The sequence below is a fragment of the Fundulus heteroclitus genome, chromosome 21 (genome assembly GCF_011125445.2).
Source record: "Fundulus heteroclitus isolate FHET01 chromosome 21, MU-UCD_Fhet_4.1, whole genome shotgun sequence".
Taxonomy (NCBI): Eukaryota; Metazoa; Chordata; class Actinopteri; order Cyprinodontiformes; family Fundulidae; genus Fundulus; species Fundulus heteroclitus.
Window position 1 is genome coordinate 35,802,819 of NC_046381.1, and position 13,545 is coordinate 35,816,363.

Consider the following 13,545-nt stretch of genomic DNA (forward strand, 5'->3'; position numbering starts at 1 on the left):
AGTCTTGAAAGTTGGAAGGCCTCCTTCCCATCACCCTTATCTTTAGCTCCTTCCACACATTCTCTTTAAGATTGAGCTCAGGACTCTAGTCAGAATGAAACGTGATAAAACAAAAATTATTTTGGGCTTAACTATCGGTACATTTTAAAAAATCAGATGTGTCAGATGTTGTATTTCCTCTCCTCATGTACTGTATGTGCCAATATCTACTCATCATCTAGAACGTTTCCGTAATATGTTAGCAAAAAACATGGATGTTACAAGGACTAGTTAACATTCAACCTCATCTGTAGAACAATTTTGACATTTTACAAATGAACCAACTCTATTCACCTTCAACTAGTGACTCCCTAAATGGCCTATGTGTGAAGAGGGGGCTCTGGATAAAAAAAAAAAAAAAATCTAGCCCTGTCAAATTGTGTGCATGCCGATTTCAAAAAGACTGGTTTCCTTACTCCAAATTTCATTTGGAGTTTTTATAGTTTTCTTTTAACAGTGTTTCTATGGCCACCAATGTCTTCACAGTGAAGCTTTCTGTGCCACTCCTTTTTTTAGCAGCTAAACAAGAGCTGCTAACTATTTGTCTACTAGTAAAAGTTATTTACCCTATTGTTAACCAGTATTGATTTCCTTACCACTAATAAATAATTACTACCATGTTACTACGCAGAGCAACAGAAAACATGGCGCACTTTGACTTTGCTTGACCTCAGAAAGTTAGCATTGTCACTGTTAGCATGTTAGCAAGGAGCATATTAGCTCCTAGCAGTTCTGCTGCCACTCAAGACCCCTAAATTGTCTACCATGTTAAAACAAGACGTTTTTTATGATACAAATCTATAACGCTATATCAAAATAATAAATAAAAAAATAAATGAGTGGAAACAAATACATTTAGAAAAAATACTGTACATTTAGCAGTTGCTACGATGGAGTGGGGACATAATTGCAGTCGCACACACCTGTGGTATTATGGCTGGGAAAACTAATTTCCTCAGTGTAGGTAAGCCAAGGTGTACCTGAAGTTCACCGGATTCAAAGACAGTAACTCACCGGAATATTCACAAACACTTTCTCCATCTCAGCCGTTGAAAAAAACATGTTGAGGGGATTCATAAAGTGCTGCAGGAGAAACAGAGGAAAAAAAATAATACAATGAATGGGAATGAAAGCTCGTTCCTCAAGAGTGAAAGCTGGAGACTCATTTTGCGTGAGACGCCATTATGTTATGGAGGCCAAGCAGCAAAGAGCTGCAGTAAGCAGAAACAACCAGGGCTGTATGGGTCACGGCAATAATCTCATTTTCAGAGTGTGCAATTTAATGATTTCCCCTCTCCGAAAACTCCCACCACATTGTCAATTCTGCATCTCCATGGAGTGGGGGAGCAAAAACTAAATTCCACCATCCGCTTCATATCAAAAGTCATCTACTGAGTCGCTCCGCTGGGAAATCAGGCGAGGGCCCGGACGTGAACATACACAAAAGGAAGAAGAGAAGTAGCTTTGGCTGAGGGACTGGAAGTGGTGGGTTTCACATAGTCCTGTGAAAGTGCTGAGTAAGGTGGAAGGTATCTGTGGGGCGTAGTTCTGGTCTTTTCAGGCACTCTGTCTGTCCAGGATTCCTGAACATGTTCGTATTTTTTCAGACTCTACTTTCCAAAGTTCATTTTGAAATGTTAAATACTCAATATGAAGTAGAAGGAAGGAAGGAAGGATGGAAGGAAGGAAGGAAGGAAGGAAGGAAGGAAGGAAGGAAGGAAGGAAGGAAGGAAGGAAGGAAGGAAGGAAGGAAGGAAGGAAGGAAGGAAGGAAGGAAGGAAGGAAGGAAGGAAGGAAGGAAGGAAGGAAGGAATGGTGATTAAAGTATGATGAACCATTTGTTTGTATACCATTTACATTTATTTCTGTACTTATCCTGACCTGGACAATACTGAAATCACATTCCATACTTTTTTCATCCAGACCTCGTATGAACCCTAGAAATCCCTCTTTAGCTTTTGCTATTGAGAGAAATAAAAAAATCCTGTACATTCCTTGACCATGTTTTTTTTTCCCCCACATTGTGCAGTGAGATTGTTTCAGTTTCACATATTACAGCTGTTAAGGAGATGCAATTGATTTTCTTTGCCCTTGAAATTGTTTTAGAAGCATCCCTTAGTGGATTTTTTTTCCCATCATAGTAGCTGAATTTGATCTTAATAAACTTGGATTTAAGGAGAATAATAAAGGTTACTAAAATTTGGCTTATAATCTTTCCCTTTGTATAACAAACAGTTTTACCTTACTTGCAGAGGCCACCTCTTTATTTATCATTTCTATATATTTTAAAGAGTTGTCATGATTCAACCCTCTTGGTGAGAAACAGACCAGCAGCATCTCAGGTCCTCTACTGTGTTTAACCTCTAGAAATAAATCTAAGACATCTTCAAAAGTTTTAGTTTATTTGCTTTTCATATTGTTAGGTTTGTGTTATTAGCACTGTTGCCTTGCAGCAAGAAGGTTCTGGGTTTGAATCCCAGCCTGGAGTTTATCTGCATGGAATTCTGCATTTTCTCAATGTGCACGGGTTCCCTCCTGGTTGTCTGTCTCCCACTATCCAAAAATCTGCACATTAGATTAACTAGTTAGGTAGTGATAGTGAGTGTGCCCTGTGATAGACTGCGGACCTGCTCAGGCTGAGTGCATCCTTTTGCCCGCTGGAGACAGACAACAGCCCTGCATGGATAAGTAAGTATAGACAATAGGTGGATTGGCACTTTGCGATGAACTACTGATGACATTTCTTCCAGTTGTCAAAATAAAAATCTTGTCATTTCAAAAAATGTTTAGCAGAAAATGTCCAATTATCAAAATAGCAAACCTGAAGAGTATTTATCTTCATTATTAACTACTAGTATAGTAATATTTTAACTAAGGAAGGGTTCTCAATATTTAGTGGAAAAATGCAGATTTTTTTTATTTTTCCTTTTCCTTATTTACCACTGCAAAAACGGAACTAAAAGTAAGTGAAATTTTCTTGGAATCAATGTATTTTTCCTTGATCAGAGCAGGTAAATAAGACTATTTGCCAATGGAATAAGATTTTTGCATTTAAAATAGGAACAATTCATCTCCATCATCTTATTTCAAGTGTAGGATATCTAATTATCTTATTTTAAGGGTAAAAATACTCATTCCATTGGCAAATAGTCCTTAAATGAATGAAAAATACACTACTTTTAGTTCCCTTTTTGTAGTGTACTCTGTACCAGTTGGCGAATATAGATACCAGGGGTCGTTAAGGACGCTTAGTGACCCCGGTTTGCAACTCTTTGTTGTAATCCTCTAATAGTGAGTTCTGGCGATTATTTACCTCACTTTTCATTGTCCTCATCAACACGTGGTCTACACAAATCTGTCTCATTTGTATGGCATGATTTCCTGTCTTTCCCATTTTGAAGAGCGGTACAGAAACATACGGTATACCTACGCCTCTGTTAAAATGCTCAAAACAGTAAATATAAAAGCACCAGGCTAGTACTATCCTCCTCCAGCTGAACGGGACAACTTTAGAGTGGCATGAAGAGATGAATACTGCTTGCTTTGACATGGAAAATACATTTTCTAAGTCCATTTTCTTACAGTGACTACTTTCAAAAGTGTTTTTTTTTCATTATCTGAACCTCTGGCCACCTTTAGTTTGAACTTCCAGCCCCGCAACATCATACTGAAAGTAAAGGAACCCTCCCTTAACTACACACATAAACACTTCAATGTGTTTCCATGGAACATTATCCTACAAAATCTAGACATTGACTCTATGCATCTCGTATGTAAAGTAGATTTCCAGTCTTGCGCCGCGGTAAGTGCAAAGCGGCGTAATGTCTTCCATTAGTCAGTCTGCGCGTACCTTCTCTATAGACTCCAGGGTCTCGGTGTATTTCTCCTCGGTCTGCTTGATCTCTGTTAAACAGCAACTCCTGATGTCGACCTCCGCCTGCTTCTGGAACGCCTACACACACACACGCGCACGCATGCGAACACACGCACACACACACACACAGGGACTGGTTACCATGTGCGAGCGCTGTGGGCTGACAAACTGTCCAGCGTCCAACCAGATGTAGCCGATCCAAGCCTCAGAGCGAGGTCAGGGTTTAATCATGCTCATCAAACTCTCTGCCAAATCTCAAAGAACATGTTTTTTTTTTGTCTTGCTAAACAAATGGGAGAAATTGTGGCAAATTAAATGATCATGAATTTAGATATCGTGTTTCTGCCAGTTTAAATAACCAATTTATTTCATTTTGAAGACTAATTGGGTGGAAAATAGAGACATTTAGCTGATATAAAGTAAGCTGACCTACTAAAGAAGCAGCAGAGAGATGTAGTGAAGGCCCAGATCTCATTGATTCATCATTTAAAAAAAAAAAGGGGGAGGATGGACAAACGACAGCGTGTGAGATTGCGTCCCGGCTTGAAAAACCGTTTCACCATCTGGATGGGCGATGGAGGTTACAGATGGAGCACAAACCGGAGGAGGGATGGCTTCCGTCTTCATCAGGTCCTCATAGATCTCCCCGCCTTCCTCGTCGTCGTACACGCAGGCGTACAGGTCCTCCTCATCCTCCACGCCGTTCTCACTGCGGGCACACAGGGGGCAGAGCGCGTTGAGCGGGGCGCCGCTGCGCTACATCACACCGGGCGTTTGATCCTCGCGTCGCGCGGAAAATGGCTTTCACTTTGACACAACAGTCACATGAAAGGCACGCACAAAAGTCCTGCTTTGGCAGCGGCGAGCCTGTAATAGCCGGGCTGTAAATCCCGTCAGGAGAGGACACTTCTTAAGCCGGCAGCGTGAAAGTGGTTCAGGAGCGACCTACACATCTTTTATTGTCGCTCGCTTTCTGAAGCTCAGAAATGCAAGCTGACAGCAGAGCTGACACAATGGGATTTGGTCTGAACTAGGCTCTTTCTTTCTCAAAAGGGAAAAAGAAGAAGTCCACAGGTGGAGTGGGGAACAAATTTCTGGTGGTCCTGTTGAAAATGAGGGGGGAAAAAAAAGCTTTCGATTTAATTCATCTTTTATTGGAGTATCATAATCTCATACAGCGCAAATCTGAAAAATCCGGCTGGTAATTGGAGCATGATTATTTGATGAGGAAAGCCCCCTATGTCACAGAATTATGGCTAACAGTTTTTAACAAAATAATAAGCAGTTGAATTATTGGTAAACCTGCTGTTTTAATACTTAATATGGACCTTTAGATCAGGGGTTCCCAGACTTCTCAGCCTGCGACCCCTGACATGACAGGAGGCGTGTTGGCAGCATGACGCCAAAGATTAATTGTCAACAAGCTGAAACCTGTGAAGCTGGTCAGTAATTAGAAGGACGGTTTGACTGCCTTAATGCCAAAAAACAGTTTGCAGGGAATATTGAGGAGGGCACACTTTTTATATCCCATATTTTTTGTAAAATGTAAATAAATTTCAAAATTGTTGGTCCTTTCTCACTCTTTTATTATCTTTTGACAGATTTTTGCCTCATTCCTTATCAGAAACAGCCTTCTTGGGTCATTAAAAAATACTTTCACATCTAAATATGGCACCGGTAGGTAGCCTATGAATCATTTTCGGGCATAGCGAAGGCCTACCTCGTGGAAAAAAGATTCACAATGTCCATCATTAACTAAGTCGTCGTTTAAAACCCGCATAGGAAATTTAAACCCTGTCCAACAACAAGAAAGATACCTTGTGAAATGGACGTTTTCTGCTGCCCGCGCAGTGAAGATTGCGAATGAAGATTTTGATGAGAAATAAAAGTTTGAAACCGCAGTTTTAAAGCTCCAGGAAGTTTCACTTTGCGTATTCTAGGGTCTATTTCTGTGACGTCAGCACTCGAGGCACTTTTTCCGCGTAACACCACCTTCCTGGCTCTCTTTAGTGCAGCTAATGAGTTTGGGAAACCTTAAATGGGTCTGCTGAGCGAGATCCAGCCTCTCACCACAGATCCCCCATCCTGCTGCTGGCTTGTGGGAGCCAGGTGTATCTTCGCCGACCGCTTCCTGTACAGCTGGACTCAGTGCTAAACATAGAGCGGATCGCTTACAGGCGTCCCAACATCGATACTGTAGGTTCATCTGCGTCCACCGGCTTCGATCGCATCGCTAACAGGGCTCTACCATGTCTTTACAACGCAACTGCGAAATCATTGATGTTATAGATTTAAACTTCAGTGTATTTTTATGGGGATTTTTATGTGATGGACCAACACAAAGTAGCACATAATTGTGAAGTGGAAGGAAAGTCATAGATGGCTTTCGAAGCATTTATAAATAAAGATACAGCAGAAGTGTGTGGTGCATCCGCATTTAGATCCCCTTACTCTGATACTTCTAAAGCTATCCTTTGTTAAAGAGTGCTGAAGACTAATCCACCCAGAGTTTCCCCTCCCAGCAGGTCAGCACTATACACACACAGCCAGAGCTACAAGGGAATGGTTCATGTGTCGGTATGGCCAAGTCCAACTGCAGACTCTGACCCACATGTAAATTTGTGACAGGATTTTAAAAAGTTATGTTTAAAAGCACTACATGTAATGTAAGGATTGACTCAGGCGAGGGCTGTATACAAAAAAATGCTCCATGCCCTTCATTGTTTGTTATTAGTAAAGAAGATTTTGAAGATGACGTGTCGTTGTTGCCAGAACTTCACAACTATACGGCAATTTGTGTTGGTCCCAACAAATGACGTTGAAGTCTGTAGTAGTGACAGGACAAAATGTGGAGAAGTGGAGTGCTTTGGCATGGCCCTGTGACTCTGGATGGAAGCTGCATGCACGGGAATCATAGAGCAGGAGCCGAATTCAATACAGCAAAAAACAAAGGCAGCGTTGAGATGGAGAATAGACAAATACTCGCTCGAAAAAAAAAAAAAAACAGCCCAACAGCATGTATGACAGTTGGCCAATTCATTCCTAAAATATTCTCAGCTCTATCAGAAGAAAATCAATAATAAAAAGGGCCGCTGTGTTATTTCGCTGCACTGTGCTCAGATAAAGGCCTATCTGCAGTGGAAGTGCTCCGGCCGACCTATTTACACTTAATGTAGATTATGTAACACTGTATGGCTATTTTCTTTGTTTTTAATACCAAAAGTGTTATGATAAAGTTATTGTAAATAAACATAGATGCTTTGACTGCTTTGATCTTTTATTCTCTGTCATCCTAGGGAACAAATCTCAGGAGTAAAAATCCTTTTCGGGCCAATCCGGATAGTGTTAGTTAATTTTGCTTTGAAATATATTTTATCCAACTGAAATCTGCAAAAGCTCATACGTTTGTGCTAAATAGGGCGTGAATAACAAATCATGACAGCACAGTCCCACACAACTTGTGGTGAACTGAGGGGAAAAAAAGCCGTGGGGGGGGGGGGGGGGGGGGGGGTGCTGAGCTCGCATGCTGAGAGCAGCGGAGGAGGTGGCTGCCTTCCAGTCATCGCCCAGGGAACAAATGCTGCCCTAATCAGCAACGTTTAGTTTGCTTTCAGGAGCGAGGAAAAAGCAGGAAGCAGATCAACGAAAGCAAGACAAGTCAAACTGAACGACAGAACGCTGTCGTCCAGAGCTGTGATGCTTGTGTTAGCGGAGGAAACTTACTCAATGAGGTCCTCCAGGTGGTTGTAGATGTCCTCGTCTTCTACGCTCTCCTCTGTAGGAAAAGGTCTGTGAAAAAAAAAAAAAAACAAAGAGAAAAAAAAAGTAATCAAACTTCATATTGTGATTTATTAGCTACAACGTAGGCCTTTTAATATAATACCTGATTCCTGTTTGCTGTGCAATGCTTGTGTGGGAAAGCTGGGACAGCGTCTCCATAACCTGGGGTGAAAAAAGGAAGTTTTTTATTATTGCTATTTATATTACAAAAAGGCTTTAATAAGAAAGCTTCATTTATAGCCAGCTACAATCCTCCTCAGAATTCCAAAAAGGACATCTGCAAATGTTTGCCATGAGTAACATTCAAAATTTATGTGCCACTTAATGTTTCAAAGAACTTAATGGTAAAAGCTCTGTCAACTGTAACATATATGTTAGATATCCTTTTTTTAAATATTGGAATAACTGTTTGTCTGTTTTGTGATGGATGAGTTTGTCTTTTTTTTTTACTTGATGGTTTGTTTTAATTTATTTATGGTATGGACTTTTTTGTCTCAAAATAAAGACTATTATAAAGGAGGTCACAAGAGGGCAGCATTTTCACATATTTCTGATATAACGGAGCCCAGTTTTATTTATTTATTTCAAAAAACAAACATACTGTTGCGGACCATTGCCACAGCAAAACGTAGCATTCGGACTTATTAAAGTAAATGCAGGTTGTGTAGATTATAGAGTCCCTTGGCCGTTAGCTTGACTTTGCACATTTCTCACATTTTTGACACGACATTCAAAGTGTTTTGTTGGGGTTTTCTAGGTTGGAAATAAACCAACTCCAAGTGAAAATTATGCTTTTCTAAAAATTCATATTTCTGGATACATTTCTGAAAATGCATTACATGCATTTGTGTACAGCTCCTCTGTGTTACTATTCTGCAACTCTTTTGAGATACGGTTGAACCGGCTTTAACCGTCCAGAGACTGGCCTTTTTTTCCCCAGTCTTTTGTGCAATGTAGCTAAAGCTGAGTCAGATTGCATTTCAACTCTTTTAAGTCCCTTGGTTTAAGGTCTTACCATTTTTTTTCCCGCTGCTCTGGCAGCCTCTTGTTTAATCTCTCTGAACACTGCTAAACTAAAACCTCCCCGCAGCATGATGCCGCCACCTCCACATTTCTTCCAACAGGACTTCTCGTGGCTAATAAAGGAACATCTAATAGTTCCGGTCAGATTTTCCTACCCGAGTTGCAGATGTCTGCAGCTTCTCTGGAAAATGCCGTTGCTGAGATAGAGCCCCACTGTTTCCATTTCTGGAAGAACAGTCTATATAGAGATTAAACAGAAGACAGCTGCACCTATTACTGATCCTGTTTACTAACTAAGTAGGACAGTTGCTTTATTTAAGGTTATCAGAGGTAACGGGTATGCAAACCACAAGTTTTTACATGTTTAGATTTGCAGAAAAAAAGAGCAGGATCGCTGCTACCCCCCCCCACACACACACTGAAAGAAAACATTACCTAACCTCAAGAGTAATTGATCACGGCTTTGCATGATTACTGATAGCACGGTCCATAATTTCACGCTGCTGTGCTCGGCCCCGCCGCTGCCCTTGACCCTTTACTGCGCACATGTGGGCGTCAGCTTGACGGATCACCCGTGAACTCGCCTTTTAAACAAAGCGTGACTATCGCTCGCTCGCGCTTTCCTTCTGGCCCGACGACCCTTTTTTACTACACTTCTTCTCATAAGTCGGGGCTGCGCACGTTCATCCACGGCAAATACATCACAGATGAAGCACTGACGAATCTGCCCCGCAGCGAGCTCTCCACGATCAATCCTGATCACACAACAGGCCTTTCCCCCCCCCCCCCCCCCCGCCCCGTCCGTCCCCTGCGTCCGGTAAATGGAGTAAACAGTGGCACGCTGAGGACGGACGAAGGATCATGTTGTTCCAGCCAACGTACTCCGAGCTCCAAGACTAGCAGACCTCTGGAAGCTGCTTTTTGAATCAGTATCCCGGCTTTTAGCGATTAGACATGCCTGTTGGGTAAGCTAACAGGCCGTGGATCTGTTGCACGACGTGCACCACAACCATCACTTCACAGGCGGGTGATGAAAGTGACTGACATTCCACGCTTTGGGGATCTGTCATACCCCGAACGCTGCAAACCCTTTTGGCCGTTTCTGACACGTTTTTCCAGCCGTCGGCGCACAAGCCACGCTCAGGTACGCGAGTCAGAGGAGAGGTCTGTAGCTGGCAGCTTACGATCAAAGGGAACTATCAGTAGGGGGGCAGCTGAACGGTGGGAGGAAGCGGTGTGGTTCTGACTGAACGCTCTGCAGGAGTGGGCGACTGCGCGTCATCAGGGGATAAGATTAATTAACTTTTACGCCCGGGGTTAATGGGTCTTTAAGCTGTAACAAAAAACTATATTTTACAAAAACTGAATAGTGAGCTTTCTATAACAGCAGCCAATCAGTGCTCTGCATACAGACGTGTCCCTATATACGTTCTTTCAAACTCCCATAGTCCGCACATATAAACATGACAGCTTCTGGCCTGAAAGACCAAATCCAGGGTAAAGAAAGAAAACATGTAATGCTCTTGAATTCATCTTAATCCTATTGCCTTGGGTGCTAGGCCATACACTATGTGTACAATTACTAAGCAGATTGTGTTCCTCAGAAAGTACTTTATCTGTCGGGTGAATACAAAACTCAGTCAGTCCGAATTAAGCCGAGGTGTATGACTTAATTTAACTCTGTAGGGAATTTGTGCAGCGGCATTATAGCGTAAAATTAGCTTAAAAAGGAATAAAGGAGCAGTCGATGTCCAAAGGCGACATTTAGAGATCCTTCAGGAATGATTGATTGATCCAAGTCGACTTGCAAGATAATGCAACAATGACAGCAAAAGATCAAAAAAGTGAGGGATGGTTCAAAAACGTTGCTCAGGGCTGCATACAAATGGTACAACCTAGGCCTGGGCGATAAACCAAAAAGTTTACCAACACCAAAATGTACGACCATAACCGACGTCATTTTGCCCATGTCGGTATTTTCTGTGTTTGTTGTTGTCTTGTTTTGGCTGTGTATAGGTAGGCTGAGCGCATGTCCCTTTAAGACACTGCGCTACGTGTTAGTCTGTGGTCACGTGACTCCACCCATCCAGTCTCAGTTAGTGCTATCGTCCATTTATAGTTATCGAGGTGAAGTGCTCAATATATCGCGATATTAATTTTAGGCCATATTGCCCAGCCCTCGTACTACCTATAAACAAGCTTAAAAAAAATATGTGAACTTTATTGTGAATTAATAATGAATGAATAGCAACAAAGAGACAAAGCCAGAAATCCCAATCAGATCGAATTGTTTGTGGCCATTTATCGGGCTGTATGAAAACACACTCAGTCTGGTTCTCCTATCAGTGGGCGTCACACACCTCAGCACTAACAGGTAGCTCTGAGAAGGGCGCGAGAACATGGTTTCGAGCTAGTTATTTTCAATATCAGTCCGGCGTTTTAATTAAACAAGGTCAGAGGACGCAAAAGAGGATTCGTCAGCTGATTATTCAGACTGCAACAACAGAGAGCGAGACGTCAGGAGATAGCAGGAAGGCTGCACGCATATTCCAGCACCTTTTTATGATGTACAGCTTCCACCCTCCATCTGTCATAGAGCACATAGGTTTTGAAAAGGTTGACAAGCTTTTGTAGATCAGAGAGCTGTGGTAAGGATCTGCATTCTCTCGGGGAACGCGCACAGACACAGGTTGTTTACAGCTAGCAAAGCTAACCATGCTAACCATGCTATAAGATGCGAAGAACGGTTTAAAATGTGAACTCGTCCATCATTTTCTATGAGTTAGACTATTAAAACGTCTTTTTTTATATATAGACCGCTTTCTCAAACACACAGCATGACATTTCCTCTGCACCTAATATAAATAGCAGCTGATTGCAGGTCAAAGTTTTACAACATCCAGTTTTAGGAAATCGGCCAAATAACTGTTACGGATGCATATAAAAGGTCTGCAAAACCACATTCGTGTGCATACATAGCCTATATATTTTTATTTTGTGTGAGTTAATAATTGTTGGAAGGATTAAAAATGTCAGCCGAAATAAAGAAGATGCACAGGCCTTCTTTAGCAACGCACTTTGTCGTCGATGCTGGACTGTAAAGCATGTGATGGACACCTTTATGGGTCAGAGGTTCTTCCTCCTTTCACTAACTCTTTGATGCATCGTCATCACGCATACTGATTTCTCCTCTAATGAAGGAAGTGTATGACATCTGGTTGCCAGTTTGCAGGTACGGCATGTTCAGAAGCCGAGGACGACTGGGGGGGGGGGCTTCCCAGGCGCGGCTTTCGGGAGACTCTCGGGAACATGCTAGGATTTTTGGCTTCACCGGCTTTATGAGTCACACATTCACAGATTCAAATGACCATCTGTGTCAAACCAGAGAGTTTTATTTATGACTCACATGTGTGAGATTTGTCAACACTCACAGCAGTGAGCCCAGGATGTGAGAGCTTCAGGGTCTAAGAATATTCGGGGGTTGAGCAGTTTTTAATCAGCAACGAAAACATCCAGTGTCACATGAGTCAAAGATCATCAACAGTGGGGTCCAGGACGCCTAATAGGACGTATCTGAGATGTGTTCAAGCTAACATCTAATGACCAATAGTAGTGTTCCCATTTTCACACAATTCTAGATCTGCTTCAGATCTGACATGAAATAAATTTCTCACTGTGACCTTTTGCTGAAACATTAACTACAGTTCTCCGTATACAGTTCTCCGTATACAGTTCTCTGTATGTTGTGCAAAGAGGAGTATTGTTGCGTACTTCGTGGATCAAAACTATGGAATCAACTCTTCATATAGAATCAGAATCAAGTTTAATCGGCAAGTAGGTTTGCACTTACAAGGAATTTGACTGGGTATTGATGGTGCAGACAAAAAATAAGAATACAGTAAAAAGATAAAGAATACAGTAGAAAGCAAACTTACTGAAAGCCGCAGAGTTCTTCTTTAACCTCTGTTTGTAAAAACTGTGGTATAGAAACTGACATCAGGAACAGAAGTTTGATCATCTGCGCTAAGTTCTTTGTTGCTTCATCTTAGAATAAAAAATCCTATATAGAAAAACACAACTCCCTGCAAAACAACCTGTCTAAAGGCAGGTTTTAATTGTTGTAAATTAAGACAATGTCTTTATAGGGATTTTGCTGCCATTTACTCTGGTTTTGTATGTTCTTTTCCATGGAAAGTACTCCTGGCCTACTGCATCTGTGTTTCACTGGGTCCTTTAAACCCCCGTGGAACGAGACAGAAGGCTGCTCATTACGAGCCTGGTTCTGCTGAAAGTTTATTTCTATTAAAATTTCTTCTGGGTGTTCAAAGTGCGGCCCGCGGGCCATTTGTAGCCTTCAGAATAATTCTGTGTGGCCCCTGGACCACAACTCAAGAATAGTCAAAATATATGCAAACTTTAATCAGTTTTTGCCGCTCTCTTCCGCCATTGCAGCTTTCGCTTGAACTGTCCGCCACAACCCACAATGAATCGTGGGATAGGGTGGTCCACAAAAGATACACCGGACCCTTCCTTTAAATCTGGGAGTGGGGAGGACACATCTGTCGGGCGCATTTGGAGGAGCCTTTGAATTTAGACAACCTGTGTCGCCTCGCTGTGACTTAATGGTCTTAGAAATGCGGCCTTTGAAGGATGAAGCCCTTGAATTTGGACGCAATTAATAACAAGAACCAAACACATGACACATGCAGTCTAGAGTCTATTTTAAGGAATGAAGTCATCCTTTTCACATGCAGCTTTGGTCATTGAGCTTCCAGGCAAACGCAGCTCATGTTAGTACGGTGTTGCATGTATTTGGTAAGATGAGAATA

General features: G+C 41.9%; 1 protein-coding gene across 3 annotated transcripts in view; it reads right to left on the minus strand.

Annotated features, from left to right (window-relative positions):
* The window catches only part of LOC105935331 (guanine nucleotide exchange factor VAV3), a 114,785-nt gene that overhangs the window by 47,270 nt on the left and 53,970 nt on the right, over positions 1-13,545 (minus strand). For all 3 annotated transcript variants that reach the window (XM_036125070.1, XM_036125069.1, XM_036125068.1), the window contains exons 3-7: positions 7,797-7,855; positions 7,637-7,702; positions 4,514-4,622; positions 3,890-3,991; positions 1,054-1,122 (exon numbers count right to left, since the gene is read on the minus strand). In XM_036125070.1, the coding sequence (XP_035980963.1) occupies positions 1,054-1,122; positions 3,890-3,991; positions 4,514-4,622; positions 7,637-7,702; positions 7,797-7,855 (405 nt within the window). The remainder of the gene's footprint in view (positions 1-1,053; positions 1,123-3,889; positions 3,992-4,513; positions 4,623-7,636; positions 7,703-7,796; positions 7,856-13,545) is intronic.